At 43.2% G+C, this 21876-nt stretch overlaps 2 protein-coding genes across 8 annotated transcripts in view; one reads left to right on the top strand and one right to left on the bottom strand.

Annotated features, from left to right (window-relative positions):
- LOC110503899 overlaps window positions 1-2634 on the top strand; it is a 16058-nt gene extending 13424 nt beyond the window's left edge. The window contains exons 12-15 of one of the 2 annotated variants that reach the window (XM_021582526.2): window positions 249-409; window positions 607-682; window positions 1922-1955; window positions 2146-2634. In XM_021582526.2, coding sequence (XP_021438201.2) covers window positions 249-409; window positions 607-682; window positions 1922-1955; window positions 2146-2304 — 430 coding nt within the window. In that variant the 3' untranslated portion in view covers window positions 2305-2634. Of the gene's footprint in view, window positions 1-248; window positions 410-606; window positions 683-1921; window positions 1956-2142 lie in introns of both variants that reach the window. The other variant, XM_021582525.2, reaches the window with a different exon arrangement.
- Window positions 296-21876, bottom strand: LOC110503900 (ribosomal RNA-processing protein 8). 6 transcript variants are annotated; one of them, XM_036961166.1, is made up of 18 exons: window positions 21764-21876; window positions 20345-20565; window positions 17504-17570; window positions 17293-17347; window positions 16993-17076; window positions 16753-16919; window positions 16548-16628; window positions 16155-16257; window positions 15874-15986; window positions 15653-15749; window positions 13826-14848; window positions 13468-13587; window positions 13018-13306; window positions 12021-12933; window positions 11731-11860; window positions 11508-11614; window positions 11281-11377; window positions 10598-11175 (listed from the first exon to the last, which is right to left on the bottom strand). In XM_036961166.1, the coding sequence occupies exons 12-18, from the start codon at window positions 13567-13569 to the stop codon at window positions 11059-11061; spliced, it is 1755 nt and encodes a 584-aa protein (XP_036817061.1). In that variant the 5' UTR covers window positions 13570-13587; window positions 13826-14848; window positions 15653-15749; window positions 15874-15986; window positions 16155-16257; window positions 16548-16628; window positions 16753-16919; window positions 16993-17076; window positions 17293-17347; window positions 17504-17570; window positions 20345-20565; window positions 21764-21876; the 3' UTR covers window positions 10598-11058. The 6 variants fall into 6 exon arrangements, with proteins under 6 accessions (XP_021438206.2, XP_021438205.2, XP_036817061.1 ...); XM_036961165.1 differs by lacking the exon at window positions 16993-17076 and having other exon boundaries at window positions 15646-15749; window positions 16155-16313; XM_021582528.2 differs by lacking the exon at window positions 16993-17076 and having other exon boundaries at window positions 16155-16313.

The raw sequence follows: 21876 nt of genomic DNA, 5'->3' as shown, positions 1-21876 counted from the left end.
CAAAATACAACGTCTCGTTAGATTTATGCCACTCAATGTCAACTATAGAAGTGGTTTTGTATTACTTTTTTTGTCTGTTTTCCACATATTTTGGAAGGTATCAAAAAGTGTTGCGATAGCAGTTTCCCCCCTCACTTGCTTATCTTATTCTCTCTTCATGACTGTCTTCTTTGCCACTTAGCTGATAAACAGTTCAAAGAAGCGTGTGTACTATGTAATGACCTTCTGTGTCCTGCTGCGTGTTGAAGAAATGATGGCTCATTGGTCCAGATGGATGGCGGAGCTCTGTTGTTCCAGTCAAAGGTCACGGAGCAGGATGCGGGCCTCTACACCTGCCACGCCTCTTTCTACCACCATAAGGCCTCAGTCCTCATTCAAGTGGAGGTCACCAGTGAAGATAAACAGCTCAGTGAGTGTACACTCACCTTATCTTGCATCAGTGATACAACAAAATGTAAGATATGTCAATGGTTTCTGGTGAACATCCCAAAATGATTGACATATTATTACATAAAATTGGCATTAACTTCCATTTACAACAGGTGTTCCATTCCATTTACTTCCATTTTGTGTTACCTGATGTCTTTCTCCTGTGTGTTTGTGCAGTGATGGTCTTCATCGTCTGCTTCTCCTCGGCTGCGGCCATCTCGATCCTCCTCATTGTCACTTTGTGTGTTTTCTGGTGAGTCGACCAGCAGGTTGGCAGGTGACAAACAGGAAACCAGGTCTGTGCGTCTGATGGTTACTACAGCTAGGCATGACAAAAGTAGCACAGAGCTATTCAAAAAACAGGATGCTCTGTGGCTGGAGCAGACAGGTACGTCAGCCACCACAGCTCAGCTCACACAGTTTGATTCTCTCTGTTTCTGTGGTAAAGACAGATTTATTTTCCATCTAATGTTATCATAGGGCAACTATAGAGCCTGTATTCTGAGTTACTACTCTGGAAGTAAGGTAAGCTATTCAAAAACTTCACAGCTGAAGAATTCATATTGTAATTCAATCCCAGTTGCAATGCTTGGAATGAGAGAAATGCATAAAGCAGTCGCCTCTTGTTGCTGTCATTGGATCTGATCAGATAATAAGACAGGTGTCTCACTACCACAATGTTTGGATACACTTTGAGATCCTAAATGTCTTTAAAAGCATCTGATCCACAAATCCACTAATGGTCCATGAAAACTCTCCCACAGGGCTCTGGTCAAAAGTAGTGCACTGTGTAGGGAATAGGGTGCCAATTGGGACGTAGACTAACTTCCTCTTTGTCATGACTCATGTGAGAAGGGATGGTAAATATATAGACAGTATAGACAGACACACTGACTGCACTTCAGGCTTATTCATTGTGTCTTTGGTCAGTACATTCGGTCAAGGTGCCATTGGTGCGATGAGCATCACTGTCCCATTATCACTGGTTCCTGTGGGAAGATCCGTCAGGCTAATTTGGAAAGGTCAGTCAGTCGGACAGCATACACAAGAGAAAATATGACGCCCCAGGGGAATAGCTATTCCGAGATTTGCATCACCCACAGGTCACCAGCACTAGCAGTACTTTTTGAAAAGAGCAGGTCTTCATTGGCCTGGTTGGTGTCATGGGGATCATGAGAGATGAGGAGAGTTACTGCTTCTGACATCAGAGAGATCAATGATGATGTCTGGGGTCACCATCATTCTACTTATATATTCACATAGCATAATGCATGCACACACTCAGTGGCTCAGTGGAAGTCTTTTCACTCATACAACAGCTCCTCCAAGGGGTGCAGTTTGGCCATGCAGGTATATTTGGCCATGCAACTTTATTAGTGAGTGAGGATGATAACCAACTGTATAAAAACAACAGAAGAATTAGACAATATTTGAAATGCTGTCTGTCACTGTAACTCAAATGACAATGAATTGTTTTAATTGTTTTTTGCAGCAAAATAAATGGAGGAGACCGCCCAGGATCTAAGGTCAGTCATTCTTAGATCTTTTCTCTAACTGATGAGTTCTCAAAAAAACATTATGCACGCTTTGAATTCATGAGAATGGCCGTCTTGCCTTCATTAATCTATTCCTATAGCTTCTATCCATAGGTCTTTATTCAACATTTGATGTGCTTTGTCCCCTTGTCTCCTATCTTCTCTGAACTCCTGTAAGAAGCGCGAGTCGCTGGCGCCCCTGACCTCTCTGACCCAGGACCTGTGCTCTCCAGAGTTGAGGAAGGGGAAGGCAGCAGTGACAGTACCAGGAGGAGGAGGCCAGGAGTACAACCAGCTGCTCAGCTACTCTATTGTCATTGATGCCAGATCCACTGTGTAAATAACAGGGTGCACCCCCTACTGCCACCATATAGAGCACTACTTGTGCACTGTATAGGAAATAGGGTGTCATTTGAGTCTGGTTGATTTAGTTTGGTAGGTTTAAAAAAAACATACTCAGTAAATGCATTTTAAAAAACTTGACAAGGATATCGGAAAAGTCAGAGACTTATTTCCATTGTGGTCCCTAAATGCAAAAACATTACAACATCACATACAGTTGAAGTCGGACGTGTACATACACCTTATCCAAATACATTTAAACTCAGTTTTTCACAATTCCTGACATTTAATCCTAGTACAAATGCCCTGTCTTAGGTCAGTTATGATCACCACTTTATTTTAAGAATGTGAAATGTCAGAATAATAGTAGAGAGAATTCCCAGTGGGTCAGAAGTTTACATACACTCAATATTATTTGGTAGCATTGCCTTTAAATTGTTTAACTTGGGTCAAATGTTTCAGGTAGCCTTCCACAAGCACAATACGTTGGGTGAATTTTGGCCCATTCCTCCTGACAGAGCTGGTGTAACTGAGTCAGGTTTGTAGGCCTCCTTGATCGCACATGCTTTTTCAGTTCTGCCCACACATTTTCTATAGGATTGAGGTCAGGGCTTTGTGATGGCCACTCCAATACCTTGACTTTGTTGTCATTAAGTCATTTTGACATAACTTTGGAAGTATGCTTGGGGTTATTGTCCACTTGGAAGACCCATTTGCGACCAAGCTTTTAGCTACCTGACTGATGTCTTGAGATGTTGCTTCAATATATCCACGTAATTATCCTTCCTCACGCTTTTTTATGGCAGTTTTGGAGTGGTGCCTTCTTCCTTGCTGAGCGGCCTTTCAGGTTATGTTGATATAGGACTCCTTTTACTATGGATATAGATACTTTTGTACCCGTTTCATCCAGCATCTTCACAAGGTCCTTTGCTGTTGTTCTTAGATTGATTTGCACCTTTCGCACTAAAGTACATTCATCTCTAGGAGACAGAACGCGTCTCCTTCCTGAGCGGTATGATGGCTGCGTCGTCCCATGGTGTTATACTTATGTACTATTGTTTGTACAGATGAACATAGTACCTTCAGGCGTTTGGAAATTGCTCCCAATGATGAACCAGACTTGTGGAGGTCTACAATTTTATTTCTGTGGTCTTGGCTGATTTCTTTTGATTTTCCCATGATGTCAAGCAAAGAGGCACTGAGTTTGAAGGTAGACCTTGAAATACATCCACAATTACACCTCCAATTGATTAAAATTATGTCAATTAGCCTATCAGAAGCTTCTAAAGCCATGACATAATTTTCTGGAATTTTCCAAGCTGTTTAAAGGCACAGTCAACTTAGTGTATGTAAACTTCTGATCCACTGGAATTGTGATACAGTGAATTATAAGTTAAATAATCTGTCTGTAAACAATTGTTGGAAAAATGATGTGTCATGCACAAAGTAGAAGTCCTAACCTACTTGCCAAAACTATAGTTTGTTAACAAGGTATTTGTGGAGTGGTTGAAAAACTAGATTTAATGACTACAACCTAAGTGTATGTAAACTTCTGACTTCAACTGTAGATACAGATACATTACACAGACATTTTTTATTTTTCATTAGCAAGCTTTTGACTGTAGGCAACCACAGGCTTGTACTATATGTCAGAGAACATTCAGATGGGTCTGGTGACCCAGCTAGAGTATTCTGTGCATCACTCTTACGTGATTCATGCCAGGATATTAAAATGCATTATTTTGTGAATTTTTCATGATTTTTTTGTTTTGTTTATTAGAGTATTATTATGTATGTCATGCTTTGGTGTTTTCAATAATCGTAATATGTTGTAAAGAAATGTATTGTAAAACTGCTAGAAATGATGTTGAGCGTAGCAACTGTTTGTTTTACTGTTTTGGATTTCTGGTCCCCACAAGTATTAAACTTTGAAAGGTTGTTCATTTTGGTTATCTAATGTTGTAAAATCCAGAGCATTATCATTAAAGTTACTGTAAATGTGTATCTTGTTGTTAAAACTGCCTTGTTTGACAGGTTTAAGACTAAATTAATTGGCGCGCGCGGGGGGGGGGGGGGGGGGGGGGGGGCAACACAATTCAGTCCCATTCAGAATCCTATTTTCCCTAACCTTAACCCCAAAACCTAAACCTAAGCCTAGCTCCTAAACCCTAAAACCCCTAGAAATAGCATTTGACCTTGTGGGGACTAACAAAATGTCCCCAGTTGGTCAAATTTATGTTTGTTTAATATTGTTGTGGGGATTTCTGGTCCCCTCAAGTATAGTTAAACATGTCCAGACTCACTCACTCACTCACTCAGTTTAAGTTCTTTGCACTAACCCTGAGGGTGTCTGGGAAATAAGACACTCCTAATAGAGCTCACGTCATCACTTGCAGAAGAGCAGTAACATGTATTCTCACCTGAGAGAATAAAGTAAATCAGGTTGGATCAGGATTTGCATAATTTCAATACAGACTGCAGCTTGCTGTGATGAGTTTAATCCAAATGTGTGATGTGGCAAGTTTCTTCATACCAATCATAGTAAGAAATTAGTGTCTTGTTTACCAATGCTGGGGCAGTCAACTATATGTTATACTACTCTGGTTGTGAATAATGCATTTTAAATCCTGGTATAGGGTTAGTCCATGTTAAATTATGTAAATTAAAGTTAAAAATATATTTCACACTCCAATTACTTATTTAGCATCTCCTAGCGCCCCCTTATGGAAGATAAGAGATCCCACAACATGGGCCATAAAAATTGACGTAACTTCCCATGTAACTATTTACGTTTCTTTTCAGAAATGGGCTCAACAGAGGAATATGAAAATCAACTCAGCAAATAGTGGCTAAAGCTTGGCGTTTGTGGCAGAACTAATGATACAAAACATCCTGCAATTAGGCCTGCACCAAAAATAGATAGTCAACACAGGACCATGCATGAGGAACAGCAAGGCCAAGGGATGGTTCCCTAGAGGGAGGAAAAGGGACCCCATCCCAGCAGCCAATTTGGCCTCTGTACTCTCACTACCACCACTGGAGTCTCAGGAGCACCATGCCTCCTCACCAGCCTTCATGTATAAGCCCCAGCCAGGTTGAGCCCTCAGCACTTGAAACCTCTCCCCTGCTCCCACTCCTCTGTCCATGGTGGATCTCCCTCGCCTAGTGGCAGAGGTGGGCCCTGAGGTGGCAATGGGGGAGTCATTGTGGATGGAGGGACATCATCTGATTGCTTCCGTGCTGGGGACTGATATCCCTGTCAAAGCTAATGAAATTTGATTTGATTTGAAAGCTACTCCAGTGTCATTTGAGGAATTTGCACTGGACAAGTAGGTTAAGCAGTGAGCGTGTGTGTTTGCTGCTTCATTTCACTCGTGTTCAAATTGGTCTTTCCAAAAAATTCAGATAGAATATTTAGTATTGTGGTGTCCATTGTTGATTCAGCTTTACAGATTATGGAGACATGTCCCGGGTAAAGACAGCTGATCAAGACAGAGACAGAAGTAAAAGAAGATGCCAAGCACAGAGAGCCTCTGACTGGCACAGAGGTGGTAGAAATCTTTGCAAAGAAAGCTGTGAATAATGGCCCTTTCAGGTAGTGAACACCATAGCCAAATAAAATTGTACTTGTCACATGCGCCGAATACAACAGGGTTAGACCTTACAGTGAAATGCTTACTTACAAGCCCTTAATCAACAATGCAGTTTTAAGATAAATAAGTGTTAAGAAAAAATAAAAGTAACAAATAATTAAAGAGCAGCAGTAAAAAAACAATAGCATGGCTTTTTACAGGTGGTACCGGTACAGTCAATGTGCAGGGGCACCGGTTAGTCATGTAGGTAGATATAAAGTGACTATGCATAGATAATAAACAGAGAGTAGCAGCAGCATAAAATAGGGGGTGGGGGGCAATGCAAATAGTCTGGGCAGCCATTTGATTAGCTGTTCAGGAGTCTTACGGTTTGGAGGTAGAAGCTGTTAAGAAGTCTTTTGGACCTAGACTTGCCGTGCGGTAGCAGAGATAACTGTCAATGACTAGGGTGGCTGGAGTCTTTGACAATTTTTAGGGCCTTCCTCTGACACCGCCTGGTATAGAGGTCCTGGATGGCAGGAAGCTTGGCCCCAGTAATGTACTGGGCCGTACGCACTACCCTCTGTAGTGCCTTGCGGTTGGAGGCCGAGCAGTTGCCATACCAGGCAGTGATGCAACCAGCTCTTGATAGTGCAGCTGTAAAACTGTTTTAGGATCTGAGGACCCATGTCAAAATGTTTCAGTATCCTGAGGGGGAATAGGCTTTGTTGTGCCCTCTTCACGACTGTCTTGGTCTGTTTGGACCATGATAGTTTGTTGATGTGGACACTAAGGAACTTGAAGCTCTCAACCTCCTCCACTACAGTCCCGTCGATGAGAATGGGGGCGTGCCCTGTCCTCCTTTTCCCGTAGTCCACAATCATCTCCTTTGTCTTGTTCACATTGAGGGCGAGGTTGTTGTCCTGGCACCACACGGCCAGGTCTCTAACCTCATCCCTATAGGCTGTCTGATCATTGTCAGTGATCAGGCCTACCACTGTTGTGTCATCAGCAAACTTAATGGTGTTGGAGTCGTGCCTGGCCGTGCAGTCATTAGTGAACAGGGAGTACAGGAGGGGACTGAGCACGCACCCCTGAGGGTCCCCCGTGTTGAGGATCATCGTGGCGGATGTGTTGTTACCTACCCTTATCACCTGGGGGCGGCCCGCCAGGAAGTCCAGGATCCAGTTGCAGAGGGAGGTGTTTAGTCCCAGGGTCCTTAGTTTAGTGAAGAGCTTTGAGGGCACTATGCTGTTGAATGCTGAGCTGTAGTCAATGAATAGCATTCTCACATAGGTGTTCATTTTGTCCAGGTGGGAAAGGGCAGTGTGGAGTTATCACAGGTAATGTTGGACAGGACAGGAGATTAGCTATCTTCCCAGTTGTACCACAGTCCATAATTTGATAGAATATGTTGTTCATCCCATAACATGGTTTACCAAGAAAAAGTGTCTAATATATGGTAAACAGGAGTTAAAGCACTGGGGGAAAAACAGGCAGAGATACACATTGTCTTACGCTTATCGCCTGTGTTTGTATGTGCATGGTTCTCAGCTTTTTGGGAGAAGGACAGTGAGTCGACTGGTGTCAGCAGCTTCTCCAAGTGGGAGCATCAATGTGCTCTATCAGCTTCCAGGCTGGTGCTGCCCAAGCGGACCCCTCTGATGATTCAGGACAAAGGCTGAGAGGGCAGTACTACCCACTGTCCATGAAACAGTTGGAATGGCAGCTCAGCCTCAACGCTGGAGTTAAGGAGGTCCAGAGAGAGCATGCCAGGATCACACAGATCATTCACACTTTATCTTTTAACTATTTTCTACGAAAAGCTCTACAACGATGCACTAACTATCCTTTCAAAACGTTTGGTTTCTGAATCATGGAATGTTTGTGGATTCTCCCTTGACCCACAGGAGGCTGGGCTTGAGATCCAGCGGCTGTGTGAGGGACACTCCCGGTTGTTTGACATCCATCTGTTCACCAGCCAATGGAATCCAGCCTCTCTGGAGACCAATAGGGGGCATGCCTGCCTTACACTACGAGGAGCACATTCAGAAGGTGCGCTTCTGGACTGACAGGGTGCGCACAGTGCCCCCTCTCTCACCACCTCAAGAAAGCTGCTCATCGTCACCTGCTCCCACATCCAGGAGAAGATAGGTGTGGCTGTGTGTGAAACCGTTCCAGGAAACCGTTCGAACCAACTACAGACAGGTGACACCAGATGAGCTGGTATTGGAGGAACAGGTTAAACACATAGCTTTTCATTTGTCTGAATAATTTCCTTGTACCTATTTTGAGTCATCAGAAGAAGAGCTACCTACAGATAGTTTGTTATTATTTATTAGATTCTGGACCTGTGGGACATTTTTGTTCCTCTCCTAAAGCAGCGAGCAGAGACAGTGTGCCATCATCTTTCCTTCATGGCTGACACCATGGACAACACCTTCTCCTCCCTGGCGCACGACCTGGATGAGACTAAAGCCACCTCTGGACCATATCTGGACCCCACTCAGAATGCTGCTCAGATGCGCAACAAGCTCAAGACCATGTGCAGACAGGTATATGCGGTCTCTGCTCGCCTGACAGAGCTCAGCAGGACCAGTAACAGTCTCAGAGGTGAGATGAGAGGGGGACTGAGGGAGAGTTCCTGCCCTGTGTTTACATCGCTCCTTCCTCACTCTTATCTTTGTCCCCTCCGTAGGAAACCCTCTGGATTTGACTTTTGTAACCGAAGCCAGGCAGAAGATGGAAGCTCGCAAAGGACTGTGGGAGCTGATGACTGTTTCCACCGCCCAGATCCAAGAGTGGAGGCTGCTGCTCTTCAGGAAGGTGTCTGTCTGGTTGCTCTACTCTAATAGCCTCTCTGTTGATCAACAAGGTACCTAGTATGCTTATTGAATCTGATATGGGAAGGACTAATATGTTCACCTACTGTTGATTTGATGCTAAAAACATTAGCTAACAAAGGGTGGCTACTTTAACACTATTTTGGTTACTACACGATTCCATATGTGTTATTTCATTCATAGTTTTGATATCTTTATTATTCTACAATGTAGAAAACCCTTGAATGAGTAGGTGTGTCCAAAGTTTTGACTTGTATGTACTACATTAAAGATTAGAACTCATATCCTATGAATTTGAAGTACATTACCCTACTTACATGTTCAGCCTTCAGCAGTGATAGGAATCTGTTCTTCTGATTAAATTGGGAACACTACTTTGACTGTCTTTTGCCATCTCTGCAGACTTATCAGGCCTGCTGCAAAGTCTGGAGCAACATGTTCAGGCTTTGGCCAACACCAACGACCCCTTGGTGCTGGTTTGGCAGGAGAGCTGGGTTCACAGCCAAACCTTGAACACCCTGCTTTAAGACTCCAAGTAGCCCTTTGGCAGGGTCAGGAGCACCAACGAGCTGACCCACCCAGGCCCGGGACAGACTATTAGCCCTGAAGGACAGCTTGGGACAGAAGGATGACATTAGGGTTGTGAGTGTAGGAGCTCCATCCCTGGGACCCCTATGCTACTTCCTCCGGGCAGAGTGGGACGGACTGGTTGATGTGGTTTCCTACCTGCGCTCTAAGCTCAACCAGCCCATGCGAAACAGCAAGCCTGCAGTCTCCTCTCTCCTGACCGTCTCAAGCCTGTTCCGCCTAGAGAGCAGAGGTGCTCAAGGCGTACCTATGTGATGAGGCCACCAGTGGTCCAACCAATGCCTACTGCCTTCTCCAAGGCCAGGGCCTTTCTGTGTGTTAATCAGGGAGGCTGCCCATGCCAGCAGAGGGACATCAGCAACATCTCTAAACTGCCTCCCAAAGCTACCAGTACCACTCGTTCTTATTAGACCTACTAAAAATCACATTCCATTTCTGAATTGCTGTTTCACCGTGTCTCACTAGGTGCTGAAACATCCCCAGCCTCTCTTCCCCTGAGCGGTGTGTTCCAGAACTGAGAGGGGCAATGTGGGATACACGGCTAGGAGCCCTGCAGGACACACTCGCTCTCCAGCCCTGCCTGCTCCCCCTCCTCTGGGTCAGAACACGGGTGACGAACACAGACACTGTCCGAGCCCCAGACAGCCCCCCTCTGCATCTGGATGGAGAGCATGGGTATAGTAGATACTGGGAACTGGCTGAGAATAACATTATCACCCGTGTTCCTCTAGTGGCCAATCTAGATCCTGTGCCATGTACACTGAGACGAGTGAGGCCTGCGAATACCCTTTGAAACTAGACTGCATGTACACTGAGACGAGTGAGGCTTGCAAATACCCTTTGAAACTAGACTGCATGTACACTGAGACGAGTGAGGCCTGCGAATACCCTTTGAAACTAGACTGCATGTACACTGAGACGAGTGAGGCCTGCGAATACCCTTTGAAACTAGACTGCATGTACACTGAGACGAGTGAGGCCTGCGAATACCCTTTGAAACTAGACTGCATGTACACTGAGACGAGTGAGGCCTGCGAATACCCTTTGAAACTAGACTGCATGTACACTGAGACGAGTGAGGCTTGCGAGTACCCTTTGAAACTAGACTGCATGTACACTGAGACGAGTGAGGCCTGCGAATACCCTTTGAAACTAGACTGCATGTACACTGAGACGAGTGAGGCTTGCGAGTACCCTTTGAAACTAGACTGCAGAATGCAATGCTGCGATTATGTTGAAGCACTTATAGACAGAGATTTTTACAACAGACTTTAAACTATACATCTTATAAGAATGTTTCTTCTTGCTTTATAAATCTTAAATTATTGTGCATGATAAGACTTAATGCAATACAATTATTTTTTGATTTAATCAAAAAATATACCAATGTTGTCAACTACTTTTGAACATGTTTTCTCTTTGAAACAGACATTTGAAAGCCCACAAACGGTTATTGACAATATCAACAATCCTTGATACATTGTTTGGGCGTCAAAAACACCAGCTCATCTATGAAAGTCATTTTCATATTTACATCCAGTAGAAGATACATTTTCTGTTACTGCCCTTCCTGCTTGACTTCTCTCCTGTGGGTGTATCCCAAATGTCACCCTATTCCCTATATAGTGCACTACCTTTGATCAGAGCCCCATGGGCCCTGTTCAAAAGTAGTGCAGTATAAAGGGAATAGAGTGCCATTTGGAACATATGTTTGGAACTGTTTCTCCCATGTTCTCATCACTGTTGCCCTCATCGTTTCTTGTACAAACAAGGCCTCAGCTCCAGTCCTGCTGCCTTCTTTACCCTCTCTGGAGCTTCTGCAATCTTTTCAAACTCAAAGGAGTAAAAGTGGCTATTCTCTGTGTCCTAAGGAGGGTGCAAAATTAATAGGGTAGGGTATTGTAAAGATGCATTTTTTAAAGCTAAAGACAAAAACGTGGCCATCCCAGTTTACTATGATTACTGCCTTACCTTTGTGACCAACTTGAATCCCAGGCTGGACAAAGCACCCATGAAGTTCCTCACATTCTCAAATCTACTTGCCACCTCTGCAATTTTCAGGATACCCCTGCAAAAAATGACAAATTGTTTAATAATAATAATAAATGATGACATAAATATGGAAAATAAATGGGAACACCTTCTATTCCAGCATATTGACATACTGTAGCTTTGTTTTTCTGCACAATATATCTTACCCCATCGCCAGCACACGGTTAGCCTCAACTAGAAAATCCACAAGGTTTGTCCCCATAAGAGAGAGACAGAATACAGCTATGTCCACAGTACCATCCTCGAGCGGTACCTGCAGACAGGTGGGACAACAATAGAAATCATACATCACTATTACATGAAAAACAGACTGCATAGTAAACAGGCATGGATGAAACAGATTCGGGATCAATGTAAAGTTGGACTCACATTGGCCATGTCGCAGACAGTTACACGGTCACAGATAGGTGCCAAGTCAAAACTGTGCACTTTGTTCTTCAAGCTAAGAGCAATTTTGCAGTCACCACAGCCAAAATCTGCCACTACCAGAGAGGCAGGCCTGAAATCAACACAAATGGTCTTAAAGAAAGCCACATGCTATTTCAATGTGGATTCCCCACCCCAGAACCAAGACAATAAAAATACAAAAACTATGCAAACAGACTTATTGCAAACAATGCAAGTATGTTAGGGTCAGATAGAAGCATAACACAACTCACGTGCGGCGTATGTAGGAGATGATGGCGTCGACAGGATTAGCTGGCCAGCGCTGGACCTGTGCCGTAAAGCCCCTGTGGTAGATGCTAAAAGCCTGGGGGTCTTGTCTGAACATGCGTTTTGCCTCCCCACTAGACGTGGTGTACAGGACCTCGTTAATATAGCGGAACCGCGCTGACTCCAAACGCTGCTCCATGCGGGACCTCAGAGCAGTCGAGCGGTCTGCAGAAGCCTCTTTCACCTCCTCTGTGGTGCGTGTCTCCTCCTCCTGCTCAGCAGGTTTCTCTTTATTTTCCGGGCTCTGGCCATGGAGCATTCTCCTGAGCTTTTCTCTCCGCCGGTCTTGCCCTTTGCTCTCGTCCCGTTTCCTCCTCTTACTGCCGGGCGGCTCCGCGTGCTGCTCCTCCCTAACCAGCTCCTGAGGTTTCTCCTCTTCTGTCATTAACTCTTTACCTAGTGGAACTGCTTTTTCTTGAATGCTCCCCTTTGTCTTTTTCTCTGACAAGTTCTTATTGTTTTGAACTATTTCTGTGTCTGGAGTGGAAGCAGTCTCATTGAAAGTCATCTCTTTTCCCACTGGGACCTTTTTCCCTTTCTGTGTTTTACGCTCACCCTCTTTCTGCTGTTTTTTCCCCTTTGTATGGCGGTGTGTCTGGACGACCACTGTTTCCTTGTTCACACCAGAAGCTGTTTTTGGTCCATCTTCTGTATCCTTTTGCACAGTGGTCTCTGCTTTTGTGTTTTTTGGGGGGGTGGTATTCTCTCCATTTTTTATTTTGTATTTGTTTTTACATTTCTTCTTTGTCTTGTTTTTCCATTGCTTTCGGTTTAATCTCTCAATCTCAGCATCTGTTGCTGCTTTTCCTTGTTTACTACCACCCATAATGGACTCTCTATTCTTTACCTTTATGAACCCTAGGAAATAAAGAAAACCTCAAACCTCTTCAACTTAAGACAATCAATTGACAGTTGCCAGTTGCCAGTGCTTGTGAAACTCACCTGCTTTTATTGGTTTCTTTGCTTTTATTGGCTTCTTAGCTACAGGCACTGCAGTCTCCTCGGCACACAAATCTCCACTGTCCTTATCGGTCTCTTCTCCTGAAACAGCTACTTTCTTGCGTCCTCTTTTGCTTCTTTTCTTCTTCCTCTTGGTGTGTGGTGTCAGTATGGCCTCTGTTTCGCTGTCACTGCCTGCTTCCCAAGGGGCACCATTGCTCTTGCTCCAGTTTGGTACGGACCCTAGTGTTTGGAGGGTCCGTAACAAACTCTTCTTCCCAACACATTTTGTCTGTCCGGGAATGGAGAATGAAGGTGTCAAATTAAATACCATAGGAAAACCAAAATTCAACCCTCTATTTGAATATGTGGTCACTGGCAACGTGAGTTGTGCCTGGCTTGCTAGCTACATAGGTACATTTAATTATAAAGAAAATTGAGATGGCTGCTCACCGTGATATTGGTGCTGTCAGACAGTTTGAAACTGCTGATGACCGTCTTGGTCAGAGCTTTGGCTTCTGGTTCATCGTTCCACTCATCCTCCTCAGCGAACATGCTTGACCAGAGCTGTAACTAACGGGAATTAATTACGTGAACAGATAAAAAAGAACGCACGTGTATTAGAATAAATGGTCGCTAGATTAGTGTGATGCTTTTCGGTACTGGCAGTAGATTCCAGAAAATATGAAATCAACGCTAACCTGCTTCTAGATTGAACAAACTAGCGTTATATCAGACATGGTATTTAGCAACCATACGTCCAAACTGCTAGCAACATTCATTCCAATACAACGACGACAACTTCACTCACCTGTCAGATGACTTATCAACACGATATGTTAACGGACTTAATTTAATCGATCAAATGTGAAGAATTACAAGTTTATCTGTGGATATTGCCAATTTCTGTTAAGCCACGTTTGATTCGCACATTGACGGACCAAAACAAGCGCATGTGAATGACGCAAGTCTCTCCGCAAAGGATGATGGGACATGAGTCTTATTTGGTTTGTATGACTACCAATGGAGGACACAAAAATACGTTTTAAAAAATCACGGAGCAATGGCAGTTACGAAATTAACCTCTATTTTATAAAAGGCAGCGATGTACAAAATAAAGTGCCTGTGATTGTTCTCCTGTTTTCTAATGTGCTGATTTGACAACACTGTTGGGTGACATATTGACAAACTGTATGTAATTCTGTAACTGTCCCAGAACCAGAAGAGAATGGGGACCTCCACTGGCAAAATGTACTCTCATGACAAAAACGTTGATTTGTATGAAACTAAAAAATAAATATACCACTAAAAGATAACATAGCATAAAACATCTTCAGTACTAGACATTTGATATGACTAGGATTCATTATCTCCACCTAGTCCATTATTAATGTATATTTAAATATAATATTTAGCAGACACTTTTATCCAAAGTGTACATACATTTTCCACATGGGTGGTCCCAGGAAGTGAACCCATTACCCTAGCATTACAAGCGCCATGCTTTACAAACTGAGCTACAAAGGACAATGTTTGACCCTCAACTCTCAGACTCCTGTGTTGTAAAGCATTGTTTTGAACATCGCCTGTGCAGTTTATTATGGCGGTCAGACTTTTAACCCCTGAGTGGAGATTCTTCTGTCCTGGTCAGTCCAATAACGGAGTCCTTCTTCCCCTGAGGATAAGTGTCCTGAGGATAAGTGTCCTGAGGATGAGTGTGCTTTGCCTTGTTGCCGCTCCTGTTTTCTCTGTAGGTAGCGAGAACGGGCATCGTTCACTGAGCTTTCATCATTCCGTTTCTCCAGTTTCTTGAATGCGTCTTCAGCAGACCCCTCTGGAATAAATCAAACACACATAATGACTATTAGAAGAACAAAACAAGCATACAAAGCATACAAATCACCTTGGGGCCTGGCTTGATCAGAAAAGGCACTACAGTAACTTATCTTGTCCAATAGGAATGCTCAATTACGTTTTCAATTTCAAAAACCTTTGCCCCCCCCCATTCAACGTTTTTATGAGACCTTTACTGTATATAATAAAGGAGCAGCTACAGAAACAAATGTTATACAATTCATTCTATACCAGTAAATTCATGCTCAAACTGCCACTTAATATAATGTTTACATACCCTACATTACTCATCTCATATGTATATACTGTACTCGATACCATCTACTGCATCTTGCCTATGCCGTTCTGTACCATCACTTATTCATATATCTTTATGTACATATTTTTCATCCCTTTACACTTGTGTGTATAAGGTAGCTGTTGTGAAATTGTTAGGTTAGATTACTCGTTGGTTATTAATGGATTGTTGGAACTAGAAGCACAAGCATTTCTCTACACTCACATTAACATCTGCTAACCATGTGTGACAAATTAAATTTGATTTGATTAGATTTTGATTTGATCACCAGAGATCACCTGAGCGCCCCTGGTGAAGTAACCAGTGCATAGACATCTGCTGAACAGCTCACTCTTATTACCATCAAACTTCTCCATAGAGAAATCTCTCTTCTGGAAACAACGGACATACCCTGGTTATAAATCTGTACATACATGCTCAGAGCTTCACATCATAGTTTTAGCTACACAAAAACTAATAAGATAAGTAAATAAACAAACAACAAACTCCTGTTGTATTCGTAGGAGGAACTCTCTGAGCTGGATCTCCTCGCTGAAGGCTGACTTTAGCGCCCTCCGGTGTATATAGTTGTCTTTACATCACGCTGACGGGGCATCACAAGAAGTAGGCAGCAAAACAAGCTCACGTTAGATGGAGACTCATGAATATGAATGCAGTGAATTTAATGTAGCTTATTAAATACATCAAGAGGAGTTATGTTTGTATACCTGGCCTTGTCCTTCTCAAACACACTGAGCCACATGGAAGTCATTACAGCTGCCCGTCTGCACTCCCAACTGCCTGTGCTTCTGATCTGCCTCCTTCTGCTTCTCTGGATGGCCTGCAGAGAGAGAAATGCTAAACATTTAGATTAGAACTATGACTTGGGATTATGTCTGACTGAAATCCAATGGAATAAAACAGTAAAGGCCATGATGTATACATGTGTATTTCTGACATAACCACATCTTCATTGGCTAAACCGAGGCCTCATGCCGTTATTGTCCACCTGGTCTGATGAAAATGTTCTCCACAGACAGCATGGTGGCTACAGGCAGCAGGAGGTTCCTCAAAGCCTAGGGAGACAGCCTGGAGCAGGGCCCGGGTCAGCCCTGGGGGCAGGGGGAATTCTACCATCAGCTCACCCAGCTGGGTCACTTTACCTCTCCTACAGACACCACACAGGGGAGGGGGATATTGATAAGAGCTTACAAGAGCTAAGAAAAAGATTGAGTCGTGATAGTCATGAAGAACTGCCAATACTGTATGTAGTAGGTTCCCTCTGTTCTTGATGGTGAAAACAGCAGAGTTGTATCCCTATGTGGTTGTAGATGTATCTGGTGGAGATTTGTATAAGCAATGACAGATGTACACGAATATACAGTATGTCTATATCTCTCACCTGTCGATGGCGTCACATTGGTAAAGCCATTTCAATGCTTCTAGGGTGAACCTCTCCTCTGGATGGTCCAGGTAAGAGAACCTTAAGAGGGACAGACCAAGCAAACATGGCCTCAAATGACTTGTTGGATTGTATTGTATTATCACAGTCTTGAAAAACGGACACTGGTTTCTCTGAGCACTTGAGGAAGTGGAATTGTACCTACCTGATGACATCATGAACTTCCAGGCACTTGAGTGTGAGGATAACAGCAGTGAGACTGGTCCTCTGGATCTCTGGAATGGTGTACTCTTGCATGCACCTGTCCCAGAACTTCTGACTGTAGTAAGTCCCGGCGGAGGTTCTCCCTGCTCGGCCTGCAGGTCCTCGCTCCTACAACATCACAGTTCTGTTTATTAGGCACAAAACGAAAGGAAGCAAACAAACAGGGACTTCCGGGTCTTACTTTGAAATCAGAACCACTTTGAGGAGGTCCATAACCCTTGAGTTATGGTTGAGTTGCTTCACTAACTCACTGTCAGCAATATACCTGCAGTGAGCAAATTACAGTCATGAAATTTGAGGCCTTGCATTTTGTGATGGATAAAAACAGCTCTATGCAGTCATGTCATGACTTTATTATTTTGATTTAGCAAGCAAATGAAATGCTGAACTGTGTCCACTTGTGTGTAAAAGGGAACTCCATCTGTTTTTCTATATGTGAATGTCACAGTGAGGGGTACTCAGACAGTGCCGGAAATCTTACCAGTGAGCATAGATCTGTACAGGGGCAGGATCAGCAGCCCTTCCATTTTACGGTCCTGCAAATCGTAACGTAGTCTATGAATTAAGCCTTCGCATACAACATGTCACAGGCCTTCTCAATATCAGACAGCCCTGTTATAAAGTTGTACCAAAAAAAAAATATGAACCTGTAATCATTACATTAATATTCTGGAGATTATCATTAGGTTTACCTGTTAGAAACACAAGGATATCTCCAGCCATCTCACTTGTGTGCACATCCAATTCCACCTTGATAACCTGTCACAGACAAGAGGTTTGTTCATACTCAAAGTTTCCCCCATATTTTTTCCACATACATACAGTAGAGACAATATACCATACCAATCAAAAGTTTGGACACACCTACTCATTCAAGGGGTTTTCTTTATTTTTACTATTTTCTACATTGTAGAATAATACTGAAGATATCAAAACTATATATGGAATCATGTAATACCCAAAAATGTGTTAAACAAATCTAAATATATTTCATATGAGATTCATCAAAGTAGCAACTCTTTGCCTTGATGACAGCTTTGTACACTCTTGACATTCTCTCAACCAGCTTCACCTGGAATGCTTTTCCAACAGTCTTGAAGGAGTTCCCGCATATGCTGAGCACTTGTTTTGTCACGACGTCCGCCGAAGTTGGTCCCTCTCCTTGTTCGGGCGGCATTCGATGGTCGAAGTCGCAGACCTTCTAGCCATCGTTGATCCTCTTTTCATTTTCCTTTGGTTTTGTCTTGTCTTGTATCACACCTGGTTCCAATCCCATTCATTACATGTTGTTTATTTAACCCTCTGTTTCTCCTCATTGTCCTTGTCGGTGATTGTTTGTTTGTAAGCTTTGTGCAAGATATGTTCTGGTGTGCGACGGGTTTTGTACCCACTTATATTATTTTGTATATTTTGTTTTTTGAGTTTTTGAGTACTTATTAAACTGTTCCGTTTTATACCAAGTTCGATCTCCTTTGCCTGACTTCCCTGCCACCAGCATATCAAATCAAATCAAATTTATTTATATAGCCCTTCGTACATCAGCTGATATCTCAAAGTGCTGTACAGAAACCCAGCCTAAAACCCCAAACAGCAAGCAATGCAGGTGTAGAAGCACGGTGGCTAGGAAAAACTCCCAAGAAAGGCCAAAACCTAGGAAGAAACCTAGAGAGGAACCAGGCTATGTGGGGTGGCCAGTCCTCTTCTGGCTGTGCCGGGTGGAGATTATAACAGAACATGGCCAAGATGTTCAAATGTTCATAAATGACCAGCATGGTCGAATAATAATAAGGCAGAACAGTTGAAACTGGAGCATGCCCTTACATGTTGGCTGCTTTTCCTTCACTCTGCGGTCCAACTCATCCCAAACCATCTTAATTGAGTTGAGGTCGGGTGATTGTGGAGGCCAGGTCATCTGATGCAGCACTCCATCACTCTCCTTCTTAGCCAAATAGCCCTTACAAAGCCTGGAGGTGTGTTGGGTCATTGTCCTGTTGAAAAACAAATTATAGTCCCACTAAGCGCAAGCCAGATGGGATGGCGTATCGCTGCAGAATTCTGTGGTAGCCATGCTGGTTAAGTGTGCCTTGAATTCTAAATAAATCATATAGTGTCACCAGCAAAGTACCCCCACTCCATCACACCTCCTCCTCCATGCTTCACGGCGAGAACCACACATGCAGTTATCATCCGTTCACCTACTCGGCGTCTGACAAAGACACGACGGTTGGAACCAAAAATCTCAAATTTGGACTCATCAGACCAAAGAACAGATTTCCACTGGTCTAATGTCCATTGCTCATGTTTCTTGTCCCAAGCAAGTCTTTTCTTATTATTGGTGTCCTTTAGTAGTGGTTTCTTTGCAGCAATTCAAACGCAAAGGCCTGATTCATGCAGTCTCCTCTGAACAGTTGATTTTGAGATGTGTCTGCTACTTGAACTCTATGAAGCATTTATTTGGGTTGTAATCTGAGGTGCAGTTAATTGCCGATTTCTTAGGCTGGTAACTCTGATGAGCTTATCCTCTGCAGCAGAGGTAACTCTGGGTCTTCCTTTCCTGTGGCGGTCCTCATGAGAGCCAGTTTCATCGTAGCACTTGCTGGTCTTTGCGACTGCACTTGAAGAAACTTTCAAAGTTCTCATAATTTTTCGGAATGACTGAACTTCATGTCTTAAAGTAATGATGACTGTTGTTTCTGTTTTCTTATTTGAGCTTGCCATAATATGGGCTTGGTCTTTTACCAAATAGGGCTGTCTTCTGTTTACCAACCCTATCTTGTCACAACACAACTGATTGGCTCAAATGCATTAAGAAGGAAAGAAATTCCACAAATTAACTTTTAACAAGGCAGGCCTGTTAATTAAAATGCATTCCAGGTGACCACCTCATGAAGCTGGTTGAGAGAATGCCAAGAGTACAAAGCTGTCATCAAGGCAAAGGGTGGTTACTAAGAATCTCAAATATAAAATATACTTTGATTTGTTTATCAGTTTTTTTGGTTACTACATGATTCCATATGTGTTATTTCATAGTTTTGATGTCTTCACTATTATTCTATGAATGTAGAAAATAGTAAAAATAAAGAAAAACTATTGAACGAGTAGGTGTGTCCAAACCTTTTCTGCCAGTTCGCAAAAGCATTATTTGGTGATTGGCTGTGTAGGCAATTTGGCGTGCATACAGTTAAGCGTTTAGACATATGCATAAAACCAGATTAGGTTTTTCTAAATCTAAATCTAGACTAGGCTAAATCTAGACTATATAAATTGCACAATAATTATACATTCATGGATTTTTTAAGGTATTGTTTCTCTTTATTCAACCCGTCTGCCCTTCAGCCACACAATATTTCATGAACCTAAACCCATCCGCCCTGCGGATATCCACCGGTACTGTGGGTTATGAGCCAACCTGCGCATCACTAGCTGATTTTAAATGAGCTAAATCCTGGGGTGGTACAATCACTGAATGTATTCATTATCATACATCATGCTAACAGTTGGCCTATGTCACTAAAAGCAAGCTCACTCCCTACCTCTTTAACGTAAACAGAGCTCTGTGTATCAGCCAAACTTGGGGGTGACAGGGAAGGTTCTTCCAGGGATGGTGAAGACAGGACAGCCTCCCAGGAACACAGAGAGCGTGTCTGTCTCCAGGGTGGCTGACATTACCACCACCTTCAGGGGGACAGAGCAGCCCTTAAGAGGACTTATCTGGACTGGAGAGGGTCGGCTTCAACAGACCCAGTAAAATGTCCTAAAGTAAAACACATATTACACAACCGTTTACAATCTGGGATTTGTTTATCAGCAAAACAGCAGCCCCACCACTTGCTTTGGTTATACAACTGAGGGATGGAGTTGGGGATATAACCAGATTACTGTTTTGAAGTAGTTGCATCTATTACTGACCCTGTTAAGGCTCCTCTCATGGGCTTCATCCAAAATGACTACACTGTACTGAGACAGAACAAGGTCTGCCAGGATCTCTCTCAGCAGACAGCCGTCTGTCATGTACTTTACCAGCGTGTCCTGACAACACACACATCTCCTTTCAGAGACACACAATTGCTGATATACACAACACTCTAATTCCCTTCACATTTCAGCGACAATACGTTGACCTATAGAACACCTTCAAGATGCCTAACACATAAGCGTATCCAATAATTTATGTGAAGTATCACTTTGAGCAGTCTAGTACAGTGTTCCCCTAACAGTAAAACATTTTATTGTATCCCTGGACAGGCACACCTGATACAACTTGTCAAATAATCATCAAGCCCTCAATAAGTTGAATGAGGTGTTTGTCCAGGACTACAATGAAAATGTGTACTGTTGGGTGACTCGAAGACCAGCGTTGGGAAACACTGATCCAGTAGGCAGGTGTCTTGGAGCTCTTTCACCTGTGTCGTGCAGTCATCGAAGCACACTTGATATCCAACCTCTCTACCCCAACTAAAGTGCATCTCCTGTGATACCCTCTGGGCAACAGTGATGGCTGCTACTCTCCGAGGCTGGGTGATGCCAATCTTGCTATTACATAATCCTACATAATTAATACAAGTTTACACCTATCTAAACCTTTCAGACCTCTCTATAAGGGCATCACATAAACAAATGCTATAATAAAGGGAATAGAGGTTTGGGTCAATTTTGAATTCTGTACACAGGTCCCATTGGGACGTTGAGTCGTTTTCCCACTGCCAGTCTCGCCAGTGACAACCAAGAATGAATTGTCTTTGACAGCCTGTTGAAGTTTGGCCTTATGTTGATAGATCAGCAGGTTATTTGATTCGTCTGAATCTCCCTTGGTATCCCACTCCGTCCTTTTCGACATGATGGACTCTATTGTTGTTTAACTATGCGAAAGAGAATGATGACAATAGCTGGTTCCAATAACTTATATTACACGTATACACTAACAAAGAGTAAACACATAACTGCTTACTTACTTATATAGAGTTGTAGGTCTGACTCTCCTCCACAATATTCTAACTTTTAGGTCGTAAAGATTCCAAGTTACACACGTTTCTGTCGGCAAACGATGAAACACAGCGACTTCCGG

Source organism: Oncorhynchus mykiss, chromosome 24, assembly GCF_013265735.2.
Source record: "Oncorhynchus mykiss isolate Arlee chromosome 24, USDA_OmykA_1.1, whole genome shotgun sequence".
NCBI classification, from domain to species: domain Eukaryota; kingdom Metazoa; phylum Chordata; class Actinopteri; order Salmoniformes; family Salmonidae; genus Oncorhynchus; species Oncorhynchus mykiss.
The sequence above is the reverse complement of the archived record's forward strand: the minus strand, read 5'-3'. Positions and strand labels throughout refer to the sequence as shown.

Coding starts and splice junctions, on each gene's coding strand:
- LOC110503900 (XM_036961166.1), bottom strand. CDS start 13,569: ATGTTCGCTGAGGAGGATGAGTGGAACGATGAACCAGAAGCCAAAGCT. Junction 11,861..12,020: donor ATCTCCTACATACGCCGCAC/GTGAGTTGTGTT, acceptor TGTTGATTTCAG/GCCTGCCTCTCTGGTAGTGG. Junction 11,176..11,280: donor GATTCAAGTTGGTCACAAAG/GTAAGGCAGTAA, acceptor CACCCTCCTTAG/GACACAGAGAATAGCCACTT.